The 23,636-nt window shown below is 49.7% G+C and overlaps 1 protein-coding gene and 1 long non-coding RNA gene across 2 annotated transcripts in view; one reads left to right on the forward strand and one right to left on the reverse strand.

Annotated features, from left to right (window-relative positions):
• Positions 1 to 730: 730 nt before the first annotated feature.
• On the reverse strand, positions 731 to 5,373 carry LOC116087741. The gene is made up of 3 exons (XR_004117603.1): positions 5,267 to 5,373; positions 1,351 to 1,481; positions 731 to 1,249 (listed from the first exon to the last, which is right to left on the reverse strand). It is a non-coding gene; the product is annotated as an uncharacterized LOC116087741 (long non-coding RNA).
• A 1,329-nt stretch (positions 5,374 to 6,702) lies between these two features.
• Positions 6,703 to 23,636, forward strand: part of Pard6g (par-6 family cell polarity regulator gamma) — a 74,011-nt gene continuing 57,077 nt past the window's right edge. Inside the window, exon 1 of the mRNA XM_031366114.1 lies at positions 6,703 to 6,962. Within this exon, the coding sequence (XP_031221974.1) occupies positions 6,891 to 6,962 (72 nt within the window). The 5' untranslated portion in view covers positions 6,703 to 6,890. The remainder of the gene's footprint in view (positions 6,963 to 23,636) is intronic.

The following is a 23,636-nucleotide window of genomic DNA, read 5'->3' on the forward strand; positions in this document are numbered from 1 at the left end:
TGTGGCTGCTGGGAATTGAACTCAAGACCTCTGCGGCCTTGCTTGCTCCAGCCCTGCTCGCTCTGCTCGCTCGCTCCTGTGTAATTCACAGTAGCTGTCTTCAGACGCACCAGAAGAGGGCGTCAGATCTCATTACAAGTGAGCCACCCTGTGGTTGCTGGGATCCGAACTCAGGACCTTCGGAAGAGCAGTCTTACCGGCTGAGCCATCTCGCCAGCCCCCTCGTTTACATTTTTTTGAACACTTGCTTCAGAGCTTCAGTGCAAAGCCACAGTGATCAGGGTGAGCCCCTCTGCCTTTCACATGCATATCCTGACACATGCAAATAGCTCCACGTGGACCAGAAAGTAAGCTCCAAACTGAGATAGGAGGGCATGCTGGTTGGGGGATGGGGGTGGTGGTGCTGTGGAGCGCACGCTGATTGGTTGGTGGCTGCAGGGCAAGCACTGATTCGGGAGTGCGGGGCTTCCAGCAGAGCCTCTTTGGAGGACTTGAGCAGATGCAACAATTTCCACATGGCTCTGGAATGTGGAGAATTTACTCTTTTGTGGCTGAGAGCTGAGAGCTGAGAGCTCTGTCTGCCTAAGGAGCCTCTGCTGACTGCTCTGGATCTTCCACACAGGCCCAGAGCGTCCTCACCACAATGGCAGAAACATCTTACGTGAACAGAGTGAGAGTGAAAGCTGGGAAGATGTGCACTTTACATGAAGATCAAATGATGACGACAGACTACTATAACACTTTATTTTCTTGTCTCATCCAAGGAACACACAAATGTTCCATGCCTGACACACGCAACAGCGCGTGATTCGATCATTTTTTAAAAAATCATCAAAAAAGCATACCTTAGAGAATGTTTTCCTGAGAAATTGTATCTCAACAACCTGAACATGAAAGCGCCCCTCTTTTTGTTAATTATCAATGACATTAGATTTTTTATAAGTGATTGGTAGAGGTGGAGCTTGTTAAACAATTAACAATACGACCAGCCTACACAAACACTTCCCATTGGGGGGAAGATCAGAGAGATCCAGACCGTGCACCTACAGTGTGTTCTACAGTGGCTTTGGATGGCCTCCTTCCTGCCCCACAGGTCTGCAGCAGGAGTTGGAGTGAGATCTACTCCTAAGTGGCAGTCCTCAGTGCCTCTCTGCCACCTCTTCCTGTTGATGGGCTTCAAGATTATGATCTGTAGGTGTGTGTTCTGAACTGCTTCTTTTGGGGTGATCCACTGCATCTTCCCTTTGCCCTGTAACATTATACAGTCGCCATTAGAGCCTGTTACAGCTCAAAGAACGACAGATCTTCATTGGAACTCAATCTCTTACTCTCACACCTATGCCACATTACCTGGTTGGGAGGGGGGATCAGACAGTACCCACTTGCACAGGACACCCTCCATCAAGGATGTCCAAGTCCTAGACGCATTTTGTCTCCTTGACTTCTGTGAGGATCATTCATGGAATCACAGAACCCCAAGCCTGCAGTTCAACAGAACCCAGAACCTATTTAGTTACCGGCCAGTCCGTTGGCCAATCCTGGGGATATCAATCTAGTGTGAAATACAAAAGTCAGAGAATGAATACAGTGTTAGAAGTCTTGGGACAGGGGGCAAGAGAGATGCCAGGAAAACACTGGAGACAGAGCTAAGACAACAGGAGAATGTTTTTAAAAAACAAACAAAAAATAAACAAAGCAGAAGCAAGGGATCACCTCTTTGAGAACTTTAATCTACTAAGTAAAACTGAAAGTACACTGAAATACAACAGACAGAGAGTCAGATAAAGTAGACAATAAAGGCTAGGGCAGGGAACAGGAAACACTTCAGGCAGGAGATGAGCTCAGAGAACAACCAGAGGACCGGATGATGAGGCTCAGCAGCACCCACTGGCCCAGGTCACTCCCATTTGACATTCTCCTTATAGTAACATTAGAATAGGCTCTGGGCAAAACTATGGGCAGGGCATACTTGGCATTCACCCAGGTGCCATCCTCCACCCCCAGGGTTCTGACTGATCTGGTCTTAGCCAGATCCCAGAGCACCCAGATGTCCAGTGTCTTCTGAATGGTGACCTCCAGGGTCCTGCTGACATACACTGATGCCTGAGGGGATGCAGTGGCGGTCTGAGTGGGATAATCTGGGTCCTTCACCTTACAAGGAGATGAGACTTGACCCACTAAGTCGATGCCTTGTGCTTATTGTTTTATTTATTTCAACACACTTCCTTAGGAGCTTTTACGCCAAAGGACCACTGTGAAAGGAAAGGTCCCATAATGAGATTCTCAGTGTTTCATCCCTGTACACAGATGTCATAATGAGATTCTCAGTGTTTCATCCCTGTACGCAGATGTGCCTTGGATCGTTTGCTTTTCTTTGAAGTGCTGAGGAGCCAAGAGCAGAGCTGAGCCTGGTATTTATTTTTATTGGTTTCACAGCAGGCTGACTTTCACCAGTCTTTATCACCAGACTGAGACCAAAAACAAGGGCAGCACATGTCCGCGCACTTCAAAATGTGCAGACTTCTGCAAACTTGAGATGTGCAGACTTACTTCTGCAAACTGAGGTTCCTCCGGGGACCTCAGATGACAGATGTAACAGGGGTCTGAGGGTCAGAAACAACAGCCCCTTGGCACAGCTGACAGTTTGACTGGGTCGAAGCCCTTTTTATTGGAAGGGCTGCCCCTCTTGGCATCGTTAGCTTGGACAGTCAGTAGCACACCCTGCCTTCCTCACAGCGGATGCTTCTAGACATTGCCAACTTTCCCATGGCAGAGGGGAGGGCAGGACAAGGTGGTTTGCTTAAGAACCACTCAGTACACCCAGGCATCACCACTCCTGAGATCTCTGGTGGGCTGATCCACGAGCATGCAAGGTTTACCTTTCTCCTATCCAGACCTCTCTGGGTGGTACCAGCTTTTTGAGTATAGGCAGCAGCGTGAGTTCCACTGTTTGGATAAGCTAGTAATTCTCAATACTTGCCTCTATAATCAGATCCTATTATGCTAATAACAGCTCCTTTAAGGATGTGTTGTTCATTTAAAAGCAGAAAAAGTAGTCAGGTTGCCAATCTCCTTTCTTTCTGATAAAATGTTTTGGGCCACCCCTTACCTAGAAATCTAAGATTTTGAAGTTCTAAGGTATTTCATTTTCAAGGACTGGCCACCTAAAGAAATGGTCCTCAACCTTCCTAATGCTACAACCCTTTAATACACTTCCTCATATTGAGGTGACCCCAATCATAGAATTATTTTCATTGCTACTTCGTAACTGTAATTTTGCTACTGTTATAAATCACAATGTAAATATTTGTGGTTTCTGGTGATCTTGGGTGACCTCTGTGAAAAGAGCATTCAATACCACCCCCCAAAAGGGAGAAACATTGGCCTACAGGCTAAATTTGGAATACATATTGGAATCTATATCTGTTTACCTGGGGTGGATATGGGTTGGTTAGTTGGTTGGTTGGTTGGTTGGTTGGTTGGAGGCCATCTCACCTGATGTTGCTCAGACTGGCTTAGAACTCTCAATCCTCCTAGTTTAACCCCCTAATAACTGAGACTAAGGCATGAGCCACCAAACTCAGTTAGGGTTACCAATTTTGATGGATTCTTTGAAGCCATGACTTGAGGAAAATTAGGCCTGTCTATATTTTCCTTCTCAATCTTCAGCTAAAACCAGTCTACCAGTAAGCATTCAAAGGTTCCTGTGGCCCCATGGCTATATGAAGAAAAAAAAAAAAACAAAAATCAAACAAACAAACAAAACGGGCTGCCAGGCCAGGATCTAGAGGGAGTGGCTTGAAGCTCTGAGGCTTAAAAAGCCTTTCACAGGGATAGCCTGGCTGTGCACAGGGAAACGACTTAGGCATCAGCATCTTCCTCCTGTGGCTGCCTGTTCCTTAAGCCACAGTCTATGTATGCGACAGGTGATTGACAGCCAAGTACATCCCCTCTGCCATGCTGCTGGGCTTGCCAGCTGCCTGGGGATCGCCTTCAGGTGCAGTGCTGACTCAGTAGGTTGTTAGGGATGGGACAGGTGAGCCCACAGGCCTTAGCCCCTCGCTGTAAGCCACAGGATTCATAGAACTGTCTCATTCCAGTCTGGCTGACCCACTGCCAACCAAGGACTACGTGAAGCTTGGCACCTCCTCACCTTCCCTTCCCGGAGGCTTGAACCTGTTATTTTCCCACCTCCGCTCTGAGACAGGATTTTTCTGTGTAGCCTTGACTGTTCTGGAACTTGCTCTGTAGACCAGGCTGGCCTCAAACTCACAGAGATCTGCCTCTGCTCTGCCTCTGCCTCTGCCTCTGCCTCTTCCTCTGCCTCCCAGGTACTGGGATGTAAGGTGTACACCGCCACTGTCAAGTTGGAACCTGCTCTTGGACCTTCATCCCTACGCACTCTCCAGAACGGTATTCATCATTCCATTTTTGAAATGTCTGGTTTACAGCTTGTGTTAGTCATGGCTTGTCTGAAGGACCAGAAGTGATAGAATTAATGAATATGAATGAACAAACACACACACATACACACACACACATGCACACACACACACACACACACACACACACACGTGCACACAACCGTCTCACACTAGAGAAACCAAGAATCCAGTAGCCACTCAGTCTACAAGGCTCGATGTCTCAACAGCTCTAATCTGGCACCGAAGGCCTGGAGGATCCCTAGAGAGCTGCTGGTCTTCGGTCTACATTAGAAGCCCAAAGAACTTGGCTCTGGTACCAGCCAAGTACATTGCAGCAACAGCATAAATGGACATGCCAGCGAGAATGGGGGCAAGCAGGCAGACTGCCACGTTTTCTTTTCCTGTTATCCTTCTCATCTATGTTTCCACCAGAATCGGCTGTCCACATTTAGGGTGGGTCTTTCTGCTTCAGATAATCAAACCAAGAGTCAATTTTTCTTAAATGCCTCAGAAATAAGTGGATTTAGGATTTAGGAATGAGTTCATTTCCAGCACCTCTCAAAGGAGTGCCAAAAGTCTTGCGTTTTGGTGATTCCAGATGGAGTCAAGCTGACAACCAGGAGTAACCATCAGGGTACTCAACCCTTACTGCGATCCTGGGCCTCCCCCACCCACAGAACAGTCCCTTTGGAGTGAACAGTAAGCAGCGGACCTGTGACTTTCCTCAAGACAAAGGACTGTGCTAAGTTAGGAATCGTCCCTCCAAATAAGCCATCATCAAGTCCGGGATCCCATACCCAGTACTGAATAAAAATGGGGCATGGAAATAACGTTACCCACACCTGCAGTCCCGGCACTGTGGAGGCGAGGACAGGAAGACAGGAAGTTGAAGGGCAGCTTCAGTTACCTAGCAAGTTTGAGACTGACCGAGGTTATGTAAAGGCCTGTGAGAGAGAAAAGGAGGAAAAGAGAAGGGTAAGGGAGGGGCTGGGGGGGAGGTTCTGGGGGAGGGGCCGGGAAAGAAGAAAGAAAGGAGGAGCCAGCGCTTGGGCCTGCTGCCTTCTGACCAGCATCTCTCCATGTCATCCCAGCTTACCTCACCTATCTCTGTCTGAACAACCTGGACTTTCTTCTAAGGGAAGGATTATAACTCTAAACTATAATGATCACAGGCCCCAGCATTAAACCCTGGTGGTAACAGAATAAATACACAGCAAAACTGAATAAAAGTTAAAATTTAAGGAATGCAATCTGGCTGTCTGTATTAAAAGCTTTAGAGGTAGGTGTGTTTATAGCCTAATAATTCCGTTTTAATAGTCAATATCTTTTAAATGCCTCACAACTAAGTGAAACCTGGAATTCAGCACCTATAATATTAGTATGTATAGAATGCAAACATAGCCAATAAAATAGAACCATTAGAAGTTATGCCATTATTCACACAAGCAGTTTTAAGAACATTTTCTAAAAACAACTGATGAAAACATCCATTATAACCCAGGTAGTGGCAAAACAGAATGATCACAATTCTGTAAAGTATATTACAATGTACACAAAAAGTAAACATGCCGATTACAAGAATGCTTAAGACATTGTAAGATAATTGTTAAAGCCCGTGTGTCTCGTCCTAACTTCTTTACAAACTCCTAAGGAGGCAGGTTCCATCTTAGGTTTTCTCTCCCCTCTTTCTAAGTGCTCTCATCAGTTCTTTCTCCAAACCTATCCTATTTTCTATCAACTGCCTTAGAAAAACCCTCGCTGCTCTTCAAACTCTCCTGTAAGTGTTCCTCTCCCTTTAAAAAAAAAAAGTTTTAGTTCTTGCTGTTAATACTACATGTTAGTTTTAACTTTAACTATTTCTTTACAATTTGGCATTGGTTTACTATCCTGTCGTCGCTTTCAGTCCTGCCCGTGTGTTAAGAGTTCACTACTTCATGGGCCGGACTACCTACCACCTTGGCAACTAAGGCAGGCAGGTGGAGCAGACCTGAGGTGCTTCTCCTTACCATGCTTCTTAAGAATCTATCGAGAACCCCTTTCCCCGGCCGACCGCTGTGGGGAAGGCAAACCCGAGAGCCCAGAAAATGGCCCAGAGCTTCTGCCTTTGGAAGGGCACCAGGTGGAGGCGTGGCGTGGGCGGGCCCTGATGGGCGCTGAAGGCGGGGCTTGGGGCGGGGCTCCGGGGCGGGGCTTGGGGCGGGGCTCTGGGGCGGGCTTGGAGGCGGGGCTTGGAGGCGGGCCTCGGGGGAGGCGTCCCGTAGCTCCTCCCGCGCGCGGCCCCTGGAGTCCCCGCGGCGCGCGGCCAGCCCCGCTCCGGCCCGCCTCACGCCGTGCAGCCGGGCGCCCTAGCGAGCGCGGGCCCGGCGCCGGGCCCGGGCAGACGGCGGGGGGCGTCTCCGCGGAGACTCTCTCTGAGGTCCCTGAGCGGCGAGGGCGAGGAAGGCGAGGCTAAGTGGGGCCGAAATCATGAACCGGAGTTTTCATAAGTCTCAGACCCTACGCTTCTACGACTGCAGCGCCGTGGAAGTCAAGAGCAAGGTAAGTGCCCGAGGCCCACCGTGGCGGTCTGCCCTCGTTCCCTTGGCAAATGAATGGGGCACCCAGGCGGAGGGAAACTGGAGCGGTGTGGGAGGCGACCGGCGCCGACAACTTTGGAGCCTAGGCGCTGCATGCCTCTGCGCAGGGGCCGTGGGATGTGCTCCGGGACCCCGGCGATCCTCCCAGCACCCTAGGCGAACACAAAGCCGGGCGGCGGAGGGCCATGGGACAGTCCGTGTAGGCTCTGAACCGGCTCTACGAGGGCTGCTCTTTTGTTCCACGAACTAGAGAAGACCCGGGCGCGCCACACGTTGGAGGGGAGGGCTGTGTTTCCGGGGCGATCTTGGAGCTGGAGACTGCTGGGATTCGGGTCGTGGAGGGGTCTTTGGGAGGCCAGAATCAGGAGGGGGGCCTGGCTGCGCCGCCTATTTGGCCTTAAGGAGCCGACCGCCAGTCGGCTCCCAGATCAGGGCCCTGGCCCAGCCTCCTGTTTGGCTCTGGGTACCAGACCGGGAGCCCCAGGCGCCCTTTACCCCAAGACCCAGACCCCTTGATCATTCCCCTGGCTCAAGTCCAGTCTTCCCGGCCTGAGCACCCTTCCTACCCAGACAGCTTTCCCAGGCGCTCCCCCAGCTTAGATTCCCCCCCCCCCAGGTTCTTAGGGTGCAGGGACCGATAAACTCCCATTTGGGCGAGCCGCCCCTAGAGACCAGACTACAATCCGCTACGGGGGCGCGACTGGGGCGCAGACTCAGACCCCCTGGGCGCGCCCAGGCCCCTCCCGCTGCTTGTGCCTAGGCAGAGCGTGCCCGAACTTGCGAGTAGCCGTGTCTGGATAATTGGCTGATAGGATCTGGCGCTTCTCCCCTCTGCGGAGGCAGCTCCTTCAGTGCACAGTGCCAAAGCTTTGGGCTGGGAGGGTCTACAACGGGGACCCCGCGGGATAGAGAAGGAGCTGCTGTTGCTTAGGGTTGGGTGGAGAAGTCCCTGGAGCCTTTTACTGACTAGGAGATAAGTAGCCTTGGGTCTGTGGTGTTCTGGGTGTAGAAGGGAGAGGTGCTAGAGTGGTCCAGGTCACCAAAGGAGAGTTCTCCCCAATGCTTCCTATGAGCCGAAGGCCCGAGATCCATTCATTCGCCTGGAATCTAGGGAGATAATGCTCCCTCTAGACTACTAACCAGCCACCAAAGAGTTCTTTGGTGTAAGATTTTCAGGGTCTCTCTATAGAGTCCCGGGGATGGGGCAGTCCCCCAGTAACAGCAGGGTATCGTTGCAGACCCAATGTGGTGAACTTACTGGTTCCCCGAATTTGGGGAATCTCTTACTTAATAATGAGACCCTACCCTGTTTCCAGATGGCCATTCTATGGCTCTTGCACACCCCTTCTGTTGTCCAGGATTTCCCCCACTCCCCAAATCACAAGTTCACGCAGCTGTGAAGTTAGTCAACAGCAGTGGGAGGTTGGAAGGGTTGCCTACTTCCTCAGCACTGGAATAGGGCAGCCCCCATCATTTCTCACTGTTTTTGAAATGGTGCTACATTCACAAACAGGCATGGGAAAAAATACAGAAACCGAAGGTCACTATGCTTGGCCTACTCCAATGTTAACCTCTTGTGCTCACTTGTGTGTGCGTACAGGTGTGTGACACTCTTATGAGTGCCAGCACAGCAAAGGTACACCACCGCCCATCACCAGGATTCTTCCTGTCCACTGAGTATGGACTGATGCGCGCTAACCACTCAGTTCTGGTGCTCAGTAGTTGTGTGTGTGTGGCGCTGTACATTATCCAACTCAAAATGAGGCCATGGGACAGACCTGAAGGAAGTGCCTTCACCGGGTCTTACCCTGCATTTCTGGGCTGTGGTCCATGCTGGCTTATGGGCGAATAGGCCACCTGCCTTTGCTTCCTGGCACACTAGCCCAGCTGCCTCCTCCAGCGCTGCTCAGTGGAGAAATGCCACTGTGTCCCTGAGGCTTCAAGCTCACATGCTATTTTGAGTGGAGACTTGGGAGGGCCCACACTGACCTAGACAGCCCTAGGGTGGCTGTCACATGCTCCCCACCCCACAGCGTGCCATCGTCATTGCCTGTCCAGAATGTGTTATGTGGCTCTCCCTTTTTCCACACCCCTCCTGCTCTCCTTCCTCCCACTCGGTAGTTGATATGTATTACTGTGGAAGTCCATCTCTCCAGGCAAGGGCTTTTGTCACGGGCCGGAGGCAGAACTTCCTAACAGAGAGGACTTCACGAGACTCGAGCGTAGAACTACAGTACCGTGGTTTTGTTTAGGAAAATGGCAGCCAGGCACCCAAGTTTTGTCCTCTCTATGTTTGGGGATTTGAGGCATGTCGTTTAGCTTCCCTATCTGAGTCACTTGGTATCCGAGGAGGTGCTCCTGAGGTGAGATGAAGCAGCGAGGGTGAAGACAGTGTTGGGGACTGCAGCCTACCCACAGTCCTCAGCATCCAGCGCCACAGGTCAGGGTCTCAGCACTGTAAGTGCTGAGTATGGCCATACGTCTTCTCAGAATGGAGATCATTGATTACCTGCCACGCCGGCCACTTCCTGGGCACACCAGGCGTGTGTGCAGAGAGCGCAGGTTCTTGGCCTGGTGGCTGCTGCCCCATTTCATGCTCCCATACGATTCCCTAAAATCGTTAACTCTGGCTCGTCCTCTCTTCGTCTCCACAGCCATGTGCACTTTCGATTTCCTGTTTCTGCCTGCCCTTCTCATTCCACTGTGACTTTTGCCTCTCCAACCTGCAGCCGGAAGGGAGACACTGACGACTCATAGGAAGGAGCGTTTCAGGCTGAAGGGAGACGGGCAAAAGCCTACGCTGTTTTGAAGGCTAGCAAGAAGGTCACACCAGGCACGGGGGTGTCTCGGGGGATATAGTTTTCAGGTCCTCCCAGGGACAGGGGTGTCTCCGGGGATACAGTTTTCAGGTCCTCCCAGGGATGGGGGTGTCTCGGGGGATACAGTTTTCAGGTCCTCCCAGGGATGGGGGTGTCTCGGGGGATACAGTTTTCAGGTCCTCCTACCTCAACAGCGTCCCAACTCCAGAATTAAATGAATTACAGTTCTGGGTTCTTTTCTACACCACATGGTATCAATCCACATCTGGTCTGGCCTGTGCCCCTAAACCAGAGTCTGTAGTTTTCTCTACCTGAGAGCCTTTTCTAGACTGTGCTCCCTTCTGCAAAGCCCTTCTAACGTTCCCACCTGAAACCTGGCTCACTCTGTCTGGCCCCCTTTCTACTCATTTTTAAAGTATCTGTCACAAGCCCCACTCAGTATTGTTTGAGACTGAAGGTTTCCTTCATGTTTATACCTCCCTAGAGAAACTTGAGGCTAGAAAAGGGTAATTCTGTCAGCAGAGGAACTTCTCTCAGATGCTGCCTCATGCCTTCTGATGGCATGTGCTGATGTGCATACATCACGTTATTGTTTCTAGAACAAGGATCACAAAGACATAATATGCAGTCTACTTTCGATCTGGCAATATATGACAAATCTTTCTTCATTTCATTAATATTTTTAGAGGACTTTAAAAAATGACTACATAGTAGTACATCTCCTGTCAAATCATAATTAATTTAACCAATATCTTGTTTGAATTTCTGCCTGGATTTCCCCCATACTAAACTGTGCTGTGAGCCACATTGAAGTATTTATATAAAGCTAATGCAGAATATACAGCATAAGGCAAATGAAAGTTATTGGTTGTATTAAATCAGTACAGAACTATGTATTTAAAAGTACTCGGGATAAAGACATGCACATTTTTAAGGCTTTGAATACGTAATTAATAAATGTTTAGGCAGGTGAGATGGCTCAGTGGTGAAGGCAATGGCAGAGCAAGCCTGACCTCCTGAATTCGATCCCTGGAATCCACATAAAGGTGGACAGAGAGAACTGACTCAGCAAGGTTGTTCTCTGATTGCCACACACACTCCATGGCATGCACGCCATGGCATGCACTGACATGTACACACACACACACACACACACACACATCGTACACATGCAATAACTTTTTTACAATGTTGTAAGAAACTGCTTCTACTATTTTATATATACAGTTTGGTATCCATTCATTCCCCTCCCCGTTCCTTTGTCTACTGGTTTAATTTGTATATCTCTTGAGTTGTCAATCAACTGGAAACTCGAAGGCGCTAGTGTGCTGTCTGTCCATCTCTTTTTGGCTTCCCGGTGTTATCCTTAATCCTCTTCCCGTCCTCTTTGTGTTCGCTTTTTGGGAGCTGCATGTCTATGGTGTGTCCCACCAGAGCAGGCAAGACTGATCTTCCAAGTCCTGAGTGGAAATGGTATCCTCTCCCTACTATAGCCTAGCTCAGACATTAATCTGGACCTGGGTGGGCACGTGTGTGAGTAGCCCCTAGATGGCCTGGCTAATCATATGCTGGCTGGCAAAGCGATGCTGTAGACAGCTGGGCACACAATGTCTTCTGTCAGCCTGTCTCCTCTGATCCCCAAGATCTTATCTCTGGCTGAGTGTGTTGGCTGCCACAGCCCTGCAGGGACCCACCCTTCCATCTGGCATGAGACATCTGGTGGGATGGAGGCTGGGCCAGGCCTCCCTGTTGGATGGCTGAGGACTTGCCTCCTATGGGCCAGTTGAGAACTGCCTGGACATGGTTTGACTCACCTGTGTGTCAGCTACACCCTTTTGAGATTCTGCACCCTTTGTTGTACCTGTGCACGTATGTGTTTCGACAGGCTCTGGGACTTGATTTGAGAAGTTGCATTTAGAAGAGGCTCTCGATAGGGACTCAGGGACGAAGTTAGTTTGGGGAACATGGATGATTGATATCACTACCCCCAGAAGTTTTGCCACCTTTTCTGGGTGTGTGGCCAGGGGCTACTATATCTCCCTAAGGAGGAAAACTATTGCAGGGGATGGGGCATTCCAGATACTGGGGTGGGGTTCTCCCAAGTTTAGAAAAGGGAATGGTATCAGAAAGGGTTGGAGAGATGGCTCGGGATTTAAGAGCACTGACTGTTCTTCCATAGGTCCTGAGTTCAAATCCCAGCAACCACATGGTGGCTCACACCCATCCGTAATGAGATATGATGCCCTCTTCTGGAGTGTCTGAAGTCAGCTACAGAGTACTTACATATAGTAAATAATTAAATCTAAAAAAAGAAAAAGAAAGAAAGAAAGGAATTGTAAAATGGAGCCTTTAAAGGTCTCAGAAGCTCAAGCGTCCATGACGTGTGTCTGGATTGACAGGAGAGGTGTACCTTGGCTTAAAAGGGTCTCCTGGTCCTTTAGTGACAACATGAAGGGAACATGGGGTGAGAGCAGCACAGCACGCGGGCAGATGTGTCCAGCTGTTTATGTACAAATGCACATGCTTACTGGCTCCTCACTTCCTTTAGGGCATAAATCCGGGGCCCAAAGTGCAGGTGTTAGACTCCTTTCTGGCCCCTCACCTCCCTCCCAGCACACTTCTGAGCCATTCTGTAAAGCTATACTGGACACACTGGGGATGTAAAGCACATGCAGATGAGGTGCTGCCCTCTGGGTACAGGGTCTAAAGCAGTTAACATCTAACATCCCAGTACATGTGAGAAATAACGTGCCAGACATGATTCCCAAACACTGAAGTCGCAAGAAAGAATTCATGGACCCCCACCATAACCTATAAAATGGGCTTTTCTATGACTTCCACAATACCTAAGAGGACATTGAACCCCTGGGAACATCTTTGCCCTATCCAAGGTCTAACAGGTTCTGAAACCCAATCAGTGCCATAACAGCATATGGCCACTAGCGGTGTCCTGGCAGGTTCTGTGTGTCAACTTGACACAAGCTGGAGTTTTCACAGAGAAAGAAGCCTTCCTTGAGGAAATGCCTCCATGAGATCCAGCTGCAAGGCATTTTCTCAATTAGTGATCAAGGTGGGAGGCCCCAGCCCATTTGTGGGTGGTGCTATCACTGGGCTGGTAATCTTGGGTTCTATAAGAAAGCAAGCTGAGCAAGCCAGGGGAAGCAAGCCAGTAAGCAGCATTCCTCCATGGCCTCTGCATCAGCTCCTGCCTCTATGTTCCTGCCCTGTGTGAGTTCCTGTCCTGACTTCCTTAGGTGATGAACAACAATGTGGAAGTGTAAGTTGAATAAACCCCTTATTTCTCAACTTGCTTCTTGGACACGGTGTTTTGGGCAGGAAAAGAAACCCTGAATAAGACAAGTGAGGAAGGCTCATGGCTCTTCTTAGGGACTGTTAAGTCATGGAATCCAGACCAGAACACAGACACCACATCCCAGTGTCCCCAGTTAGGACAAGAAACCCTACCTCTGAGTCTCCCTGGTTTTCCAGGTCTGGAGCTCATGGGAGCAACTGAGACTGTGTCTCTTGGTTTCAAGCTGTTCTGTTTTCTTTGAGTTGTGGGAGAAGGTTCTTGATGCATGTCCTCAAGGGAAACCCTCTATTTAGTAGCTGGTTGTAAAATGCTGGTCCTCAGGCTGGAGAGATGGCTCTGCCGCTCAATGCTAGGTTCACAACCCAAAATACAAAATGCTGGTCCTGCCTGCCATCCAGTCACGTGATTGTGGGATTTTGCTCTTTTTTCCTGGGCATTTACTGTGTGTCAAGTGTGGAGCCCGAGTTGGGGTACAAAAAGACAAGAAAGCAGGCACAGTGTCCACCATTTTCAGCGGAGCGCAGGTTTGGAAGATGTGACACGGGGTATGTATGTGGGGCGGGGGAGGTCCTTCATCCTATGATTTGAAGTGTTCCCAGTCCCCAACCTCACATTTATGTGAAGTCGGAGGTCAGCAGCCCATCAGACTGCAGGGTCAGCTGCCAGTGCCTGCCCTCTTTGCAACTCTGGGGGTTCTCTGTGCCAGTTCCCAGGTCATATCTTCTAGAACAACCTGTTGTTGGGCTCTAGTCTTTTCCTTGTTCGGAGTTCTTTCATCCTCCCATCTCACGCACATCAAGTTGAACATTCTAGGAGACCAGCCCAGAAAGTTACTGGCATTTCTCAATTGTGATTCAGCGTTAACCTGTGAGGTTTTGCATACAGTACATATCCAGCGAGTGCTTCCTGACTGAGATGGAAAGCAAATGCATTCTCCTTACGGCGACAACTTCAGCAATGGTTTGTGATGCTACTTTAGAAAATATCTCCTTTCCGAAGGTGGCATGATTCATGGCAATCTTTCTGCCAAGAGCAGCCCTCCCATACCTGGGAAGAAAACTAATGCTAATACTATGGGACAGGAGAAGAGCAGCTAAACTAAACTTGGAAAATTAAAAGTACATCGTTGCTGCTCCTGCTGTTGATGTTTCCGGGTTTCCACGTGGGTAGAACTGTGTCTCCGAGATCCAGCCTGACCCACGTCCCCATAGCAGATCTATTCACCTACCAGGCCCAGCCCTTGGAGATGAGCCCTTGCTCCTCCCTGCGGCTGGTGTATTAGCAGTCATTGTGGCTGTTTCCTCCTGGATTCTCCTTTCTTAGGCCTTAGGTTCTAAGAGTGTGGTTAGGTCCCACCCCAACCCACCTCAACACCCATCAGCAGACAGGATAGAGTATAGTGTTTTACTTGGGTTGAGGGGAAGCTTGCTTTATATACCTACAAAATCTGAAATCACCCTCTCTGCAACATCTCATTGTGGTGTGTGAACCTCTTACATCCATGTATGGACCACCTACATCTATGTGTGGACCACCAACATCTATGCGTGGACCACCAACATCTATGTGTGACCACCTGTATCCATGTGGTGGACCTCCTACATCCATGTGTGGACCACCTGTATCCATGTGTGGACCACCTGTATCCATGTGTAGACCATCTGTATCCATGTGTGGACCTACCTCCAATTTGAAGCTTCTCTGCTACCCTGACCCATTCAGTGACCCTCCAGCAAACCAAGGCAGTGGGGCCTGACTTAGGGATAGGGCCCTCCAGATGTGTTAAAAATGGCGGTGCTGTGTGTGTGTCTGTGGATTTTACTTTTCAGGTTTTTCTCTGAAGCGCCGCAGTTCTGCAGATCTGAGGAACTGAACAACAGCTCATTGGTTATTTGTAGATAAACATCAAGAAAAGTCTATTTTTGCAGAGTTTTGGATACCCACTGCAGATGTGTGAGCGAAGAGGCGCTTGCAAAGCCTCACCATGGCTGAACAACCGGTTGCTTCCGTATTTGAATTTCTTGACCTTCCATTAGTGGATGGCACTAGGTCATTCAGAGACCCTTGTAGTGGGCTGGGTGTTGTGGCTGAAGGTGGCAAGAGCTGAGTGAGGGTCAGCCTGTGCCACACACAGCAGATCATGGGCCATCTCTCTGGTATTTGCTCTTCATGTATTTGTTCTTCATGTGGGAGGAAGACTGGACCATCGTCCTTTGAAAAGGGAAGTAGTAGTATGTGTGGAACAAAGCCTCGTGCTTGTAGGCCAGGGAAACTACAGAGCCAAAATGTTGCACTCTGCCTTCACTATGGAGGACAGGGTGGTCTCCCTGGGCATCTACTCATTCACACTTGAGGGTATGGAGGCCCCGTGTCCTCTCAGGACATCAAAGCACCAAAGGATTGCTCTGCTCCTCTTCAGAGTCCTGGCTGTTGAGTAAATGCATCTGTTTCTTCATTTTATCATTGTGGTATGCTTTTCAAAGCTAAATTTGACATCGTTCCATGAGGACAGACCTCCCTCTCTGCCTCTCAGACCGAGTTGATGAGGCAAAGGTGCCTAGGCCTCGGAGACCTCTCCTCAGATGGCTTTCTGAGGGGAACGTGTGATGCCATAGAAAGACCCTCGGAGGCGCTAGAGTGGACGAGAAATTTGAGGGCTGTGTGTGGTATTGTTTTTAGGTGGTCAGCTGTTGTAGAGGAATTTAGCAAGGAAAGTAATATTAGTATCCTGTTCTCCAGGGCTCAGGGGCCTAAGCCACTGGCTGCCCCACCTCCGGATAGCCAGTGTGGCCTCCCTCCCTCAGTGTTCTGAAATAGCAGGGTGTTGCTATGGGAGAAATAAACCTCTCTGCTGCAGGGTGGTCCCTTGCAGGGCAGAGGAGATGCACCTGCTCATGACACCACCCAAGGCCTGTCAGGGCCATTATTGACAGAGATGAGAAAGGAGAGAGACAACACAGTTTCTCCTTGAGAAGTTGATGCTGAATTTTAGAGCCTGCATGGATTCACCTCACATGCTCAGTTTGGTCTAAGAACTATACACCCGCGCTCCTTTTGTTGGAGATGGGAATGTTTGCATGGAGGTGAGCCTACTGAATCTGAGCAGGCAGTTGCCTGACCTCCCACTGTTTCCTAGAGTATTGATCCTATTGGCAGTGGGGGAGATGGAGCTGGACAGGACTTAGAGGTGCCTTTCCTAGCCCAGGCAGTAGTCACAACCTGGCCCCAAATTAGCCCCTATTGCTTCGTGGGTATGACCTGCTCCAGGAACATGATTGAGCCTGTGAGAGAAGCTGTCACACAGACACACATCATAAGCAAAGTCTAGGTACGGTGGCACCTCCCCACCAGCTTGAATGAGTTTGGTGGTTATAGCCTTGGGTAACATCTGTGCCGGGCCTCATTCTGGGCGCTTGGCCTGCATTCTGTTGATGTTCACAACACCTTACAGAGAGTACTGTTTTTCCTCTGTGGCCACAAGGACCCCGAGGCTTGTCAAGAGAACTCATGACAAAACTATTAAGCCCTGGGTGTTCAAGCCCAGAACTTGAGTTGCAACATCACCCTAAACCATCCAGTCCTGTGATCCGTGATTCCACTTCCTGGGAAACACACACCACCTGCCTTCTGAGGTCGGTATCCACCCACCCCCCTCCCTGCTGCCTCCCGGACATGGCTCAGGGCTGGGCTGCTTCCTCAATGGCCTCCTGTATCCTGTGAGGTCCCCCATCCCTCAGCAGCCTGAGCCTTTGATCCTGCCCGTTAACACAGCATGGGTGCTTCAGCCCTGTGTGCAGTGTGTCTGGCGGATGCAGGGAGCACAGCCCAGGAGCACAGGCTTGGCGCATCACCCATTTCCTTCAGCAGTACTACAGCAGGCTCGCTGCAACAGTATCACTGTGAGTGTTACTGCGCTCTCCAGACCCTGACACAGTCAGATCACTTAGCACAGGCCGGTTGAATCACACAGCTGAGAGGAGAGGCTAGTACCCACCCAAGGGTCAAGCTTCCGTCTCTCATGGTATTGTTGTCGTTGTCATTGTGGTCATCATCGTCATCGTCATCATCATCATCATTATCATCATCATCATCATCATCATCATCATCATCATCATATTTGTCATCATCATCACCATCTTTTATCTATATGAATATATCTTCTGTATGACACCCCAGAAGAGAGCATCAGATCCTATTATAGATGGTTGTGAGCCACCATGTGGTTACTGGGAATTGAACTCAGGATCTCTAGATGAGCAGCCCGTGCTCTTAACTGCTAAACCATCTCTCCATTCCTCTCATAGTATTATTAAACAAACAAACAAACAAACCAAAAGAGCATTGTCCAGTTTTGAAAAAATTCCCCTGAAGAATTGCCACTTAAAGCAGTGGAAGGAGCAAGCCTAATTAAATAAGCCAGGCTGTCTCTCAGAAGTTAGGAGTTGGGGCTGGTGAGATGGCTCAGCGGTTAAGAGCGCTGACTGCTCTTCTGAAGGTCCTGAGTTCAAATCCCAGCAACCACATGGTGGCTCACAACCATCTGTAATGAGATCTGACACCCTCTTCTGGTGTGTCTGAAGTCAGCTACAGTGTACTTACGTATAATAATAAATTAAAATCTTTAAAAAAGAAGAAGAAGTTAGGAGTTGAAGCTGATCAGAGCCTGTCTAGCCCATAGTACAAGCATCTGCAGATGGTCTGTCCTGGATGTCCAGAATTTTGCAGGTTTGGTTCATGAGGAGGGCTGACCACCGGTGAGAACCTTGAAGTGCTATACACCCCTCCCAGGCCTGCAGACTTCGAGCCACTCCGAGGATATTGCTCTCTTCCCATACTGTGAGCACACCAAGCCTTCCTTTTGGATTCTCACAGGACCCCATAAAGAGCAGCTCTTCACCTTCACTGCTCTTACCAAGGAGGCTGAGACCCAGAGGCACGTCATGTACTGCCCAGCGTTACAAAGCTAGTGCCAGGAGCTGGTGTAGTCTTGAGCACGGTGCTTTCTTCCAACTCGACTCTGTTGTCTGAACCTGTGTCATGGGTCACCAGGACCAGTTGGCATCCCTTGTGCAGCTCCCAGCCTGCAAACTGCCTGGCTCTACGACATTTCATAAGCATGGGTCAGACTGTCTCCTCTGTAACTAGGCTTCTCGCTGTGGGTTTACAGTTCAGGGAAGTCCCATGGAGGTGGAGACAGATGAGCAGCTACATTCACACTCCACCTACCTAGAGTCTCTCTGCCCAGCTTCCAAGCAGCCCACTTCCTCACTGGCAGCCCCTCTTACCCATGCCAGTCCATTGCTTCAGGCCTCCCTTCCCCCTCTAGTCTTCCTTGTCTCTGATGTCCTCTTACAGTTGTCTCCATTGCTCTTGTAAGCTGGCCTCACCTCCTCCATTACCAGCCTTATTACTGAGCAGGCCAATGAACCCCTCTAGCTTAGCAGCTCTCAACCTTCCTAATGCTGTGACCCATTAATATAGTTCCTCATGCTGTAGTGACCCCAGCCATAAAATTAATTCACTGCTACTTCATAACTGTCATTTTGCTACTGTTAGGAATTATAATATAAATATCTGATATGCAGGACATCTGATAGGCAATCTCTGTGAGGTCAAGACCTACAGATTGAGAACCACTGCTCTAGGTCTTGCTCTCCCAGTCTGTAAAGCGGGACAGTGATACCTGTCCATATGTAGACTTGCTGTCAGGATTGAAGAGTACACACAGGCTGCCTGCCAGTGGCTTTCCCATCTCTGTCATGCTTGTTTGTCTCTGGCCTTCATCCCTGCCTTGCTACATTGGGTCCTCAGTGTAAAGCACCTGTATAAGCCAGTGTGCGGGCCTTCCCTCAGAGATGTGTGGCTTCCCAGATGGGGTCCACTCCAGTCAGAGTTTTTGGCCCAGAAGTCACCCTGGGCAGTGACATGCACCCAGTGGTGCTGGTCCAGGCAGTAAAGCAGGTGTGACGGTTGTGCCATCATCACCTTGGGTGGCAGTGGGAGGACAAGGCATAGGAAAGGACCAAGCACCGCCCTGTCTGACTCACAGACTTAGGCCCTGATTCTAAGTTGTGGCCCAGTGTGCCATCCGGAGCATCGCCTGTGGTATATCTATTATCTCCCTACTCTCTTTCTCTCTCTCTCTTTCTCTCTCTCTCTCTCTCTTTCTCTCTCTATCTGTCATCTATCATTTCTCTAATATATATGATATTTAGCATATATTACATATGATATTTATATATCATATTACATATATATCATATATATCCCACTATCATCTCTTTACCATCTATCATCTTTCTGTTTGCCATCTGTCCATCCATCCATCTCATCCCACCCAGCCCCTATTCAAGTTGGAATATATGATGACTCCGATCCAGGTTCTCTCTCTCTCCTTCACAAATCCTTCTCTGGCCATGTCTCTAACAGTCCAAGGCAAGTTTTAGCCATAACCTGGGTGGAGCCATCATTGACCCTGACCTAGGTGGAGCCATCATTGACCCTGACCTAGGTGGAACCATCATTGACCCTGACCTAGGTGGAGCCATCATTGACCGTGACCTGGGTGGAGCCATCATTGACCCTGACCTAGGTGGAGCCATCATCGACCCTGACCTGGGTGGAGCCATCATCGACCCTGACCTGGGTGGAGCCATCATTGACCCTGACCTGGGTGGAGCCATCATTGACCCTGACCTGGGTGGAGCCATCATTGACCCTGACCTGGGTGGAGCCATCATTGACCCTGACCTAGGTGGAGCCATCATTGACCCTGCCTGACTCCTTCCTCTGGAGTTAGGTTGTTGTGAAGCTAAGACCCATCTCAATGAATAGTGGGAACATCAGAGACATGCAGAGGGCCTCATGTGCCAGGAACGGCTTCCTATCTTTTCTCTACAGCACCTGGCACAGGGAAGGGCACCATGGGTCCTATGGCACCGCCGTTCAGCTTGTGCCATAGATGAAGTGTGTGTTCCCCCATCTCCTTACCTAATGACTTACTTGCTTCACACACCCAGTTTAAATTAAGACCTGGCTTCTCAGTCACTCCCCTGGCACTTCTGGGTCTGTAATTATGTGCTGCATAGGTGACTACCGACTGACTTCCTGCCGGTCAGCAAACCTTCAGCCACGTGAAGGCCAGTTGTTCATTCAGCACCATATGCTCACCCCAGCCCAGGGCCAGCCCTAGCAGGCCTTACTCAAAATTTCCTTGAAGGAACAAACGCTAAAATGTAGGCCCTAATTGTGAATAGCTGTTGGTAGCCCTAGCTGTCCATCTTGAGAGTATAGCCGAGGGCTGGGGATGCAACTGAGGTGGCTGGATGGTTGCATAGCATGCACTAAAACCTGAATTTGATTCTCAGCACCATCTAAACCAGACAAGGAACATGCCTGAAGCCCTAGCATTGGTAGGTGGAGGCAGGAGGATTAACCGTTGAAGGTCATCTTTGGTTACAAGCAAATCCAAGGCCAGCCTGGGATATGTGACATTCTGTCTCAAAAATAAAGAATAAAAGAAAAGATGATGGTCCTTTATTTTGACTCTTCGAAGCTGCATTGTCCCTGTAAGTCTGGATGCTGATGCTGTGGTGTTCAAAATCACGTCTGCGCAGGAGCCAGTGCATTCTAAAACCGTGTGGCCAGCAGGCCGACTTCCCTGCTGTGCTGGACTTCTCTCTCAGAGACCCCTAGGCCAGACTTTGTCCCTTTGTTGTTTTGTGTCCAGATATGTTTGACCTCATCAGACTCACAGGGCGAATCCATCACTGAGTTCTATTTTCTCACACATTGTAAAGATTCTTGAACCATTTTTTAAAACATCCCTTCTTTTTTTGGCTTCATCTGGTATTTCAGTCTGTGGATATGGCCAATCTGGTCTACTGCATGCTTGTTCATGGACTGGTTCCATTTTTCATTGCTGTAAGTATTTTGATGTATATTACTTATGAGAATACCCAAGTGCTTCTGGTTGCATGAGTCTGATCTCATTTGCAGGGCCCTATAGCAGAGTATCTGCACAAGGCAGAGCCTACATGGGTGGGTCCCACCAAGCGAAGCCTGAGGGGAGAGGGTAGTAGAACAGGGCCTTCCACAGCTCAGCCCTACCGGGTGGATCCGTGCAGGAGCAGGCCTTGGAGGGCTGGGGCCAGAGCAGCCTCTAGAGTTGCAGGACAGATTTTGTTTAGTCTATAGAGTTATGCTTGTGTAGAAAGATGGAAGCGCTTCCCCTTCACAGTGAGCCTTCTAGTTCAGGATAGAGGCTCGGGCCTCTGTTCTCTTCTTGGCTGGGAGCAGAATGAGGACCCTCTGGGTTTGGAAGGAGTCTGAAGGTAAATGTCTCGGGAAAGCCAGGTGTCCACACCCCTTGGAGGTCCAGAGCGGTTGGCACATTCAGACCCTCTCCCTTCTCTCAATTGCCTTGCAATCTCCTGTGCCTTTGAGACATGCTGGCCTGCTGGGAGTCCCTCTGTGAGGTGCCTCAAGTCCTTAGATCCAGGTGGGTGAATTTGGGTAGAGTTTAGTTTCTAGGCACTGACTGCTGCAGAGGAAGGAGGCGATTTTCTGGCTTCTCCAGGCCTGGGTTATGGGCATTCCTACACCTGCCTACTCTAGAGCCCACCCTGATGACCTCAGCTCCACCATCTTATTCCTCTGGTGCTTTGTTGAGTATATAAGTAAGCAGGTGCCATTCCAGCTAGATCGATGGCCCTCCTGCACCATGGCTGGGAACAGAGATACAAGGAGAATAATTTCAGTTGGACAAAAACCTATCTAGGACTCTCTGACGTAGATCCTACCTCTAGGGTGGAAGGGAGAGATGAAACCAACACTTTAGGCTCCAGGGAGCCAGAAAGGGTGTCTGTCTGCAAGCCGGCAGTGCTTCAGGTATCTTGGGCAATCTGGACATTGAGCTACACCCCATCCCAGATGGGAGAAACAGCTGGGGCTACGGTTCACAGGTACAGTCTGCTAAGGCTACTGGAAAAATGGTGCTGAAGAGCAGGCCACAGGCTGGGACGGAGAGCCTCCCCCCTAGAGAAGCGGCTGTGGAGACCTGGGAGCCTGAGACATCCCAGACAGGGGCAGCTTGAGGGGGCCGACCGACACAACAGCTCCATCCCGTGTGGCCCTGAAGGCCATAGAGTCCACCCAGCTCTGTTTTTCCCACGATTCTCACTGCCTAACTCACTGCGGAGTTGGCTGTTTTCTACTTGATGTGGCCCACCTTCTGTAGGGTACAGATTTCCTGAGGGCAGGCAGGCATTTCCTCTCTGGGCCCTCTCATGTCCTAAGTGTGTAGGATAGCTCGTGGGCACAAAGGTACCCTGAGACTACTCAGTGGGTGAATGAAAGCAGGCCTACTCGATGCATCATTCCTTGCTTGACCATTCAGTTAACGTCTTGTCCGCTGCTACTGCGGACTCAGCCCTTTAGTGAAATGGATGGTTAAAACGGAGAACGTGGTTAAAATGGAGACCACGTTCTTGGAGGACTTTGAAGCACACCAAGAGGAAATTGGCTCAGTGAGTAAGCTCCTACTTACAGTTTGAAGTTTAAATCAAGAAAAGGGTACCCCCCAAAAGGACATTCTGTCACAGTGTCCTGCCCGCCCTCAGCCCGGATGGCTCAGTGGTTCCTGCGCTGCTCTTTGATGAAGCATCCTCAGGTGCTCTCTTCCAAGTGTCTACTACTGAGCATGGGACTGTGGAGCTCTCCAGAGCATCCCTGCCTACAGCACGTGTATGATACAGGCCACCGTTCAGGGTTTACCGGGCACCCCCCACCCTGGAGTTAGCCGAAAAGCAAGCGAGTCCGCCACAGCGATTGGCTCACTCTCTTTCCTTCTTGGGTAATTCTTGGAAATAAAGCCCCCCCCCCCTTTTCATGTTAGTACCCAGTGCCTCCAGGCAGCCAGGAGGTACCACTGCCGGCAGTCATTTGGCCGTGGCTCTTATTCTTGAAGTTACAGTCACTCTTTGGAACGTTGCCTCCTGGGTTTTGCTAACACATTGGCCAGCATGTGGCTTCAGCAGGATAGAGAATTTGGGAAATATATATGCCCACGGCAGGGCTTGTGGAATCCACTACCTGTGAGAAATGACTTTTTCATCCCATCTCGCTTCATGACTTCGTAAACCAGTGCCAGTGTGCAGGCTTCTGTAGACTTGGTGGCTTAAAGCTCGTTAGGAGGCTTAATTCATTAGTTCAGTGGTGAGTCAGGCTATTCCTGCTACTTCCTAATCCTAATATAGATTAATTTTTTTCAAGTGTGTGACTGCTTGGATTTGGGAGGTGGGCTGGTCCCTGAGCCAGTGCTAGCTGGTATAGACACCCAGATCTTCAGCAAGCTTTCATTAGTCAGTATGAGACAGATGCTGTCCTGCCCTGTCATTGCCTTAGGAAGCCAGCAACTAAGTAAAAATAACCCTTTTCAAGTTGGAGGGCATCTGTAAGTTGGGGTATCTCCTCCATAGACCATAAACTCGAGGCATATATATAT

This window comes from Mastomys coucha, unplaced genomic scaffold (genome assembly GCF_008632895.1).
Source record: "Mastomys coucha isolate ucsf_1 unplaced genomic scaffold, UCSF_Mcou_1 pScaffold13, whole genome shotgun sequence".
NCBI lineage: Eukaryota > Metazoa > Chordata > Mammalia > Rodentia > Muridae > Mastomys > Mastomys coucha.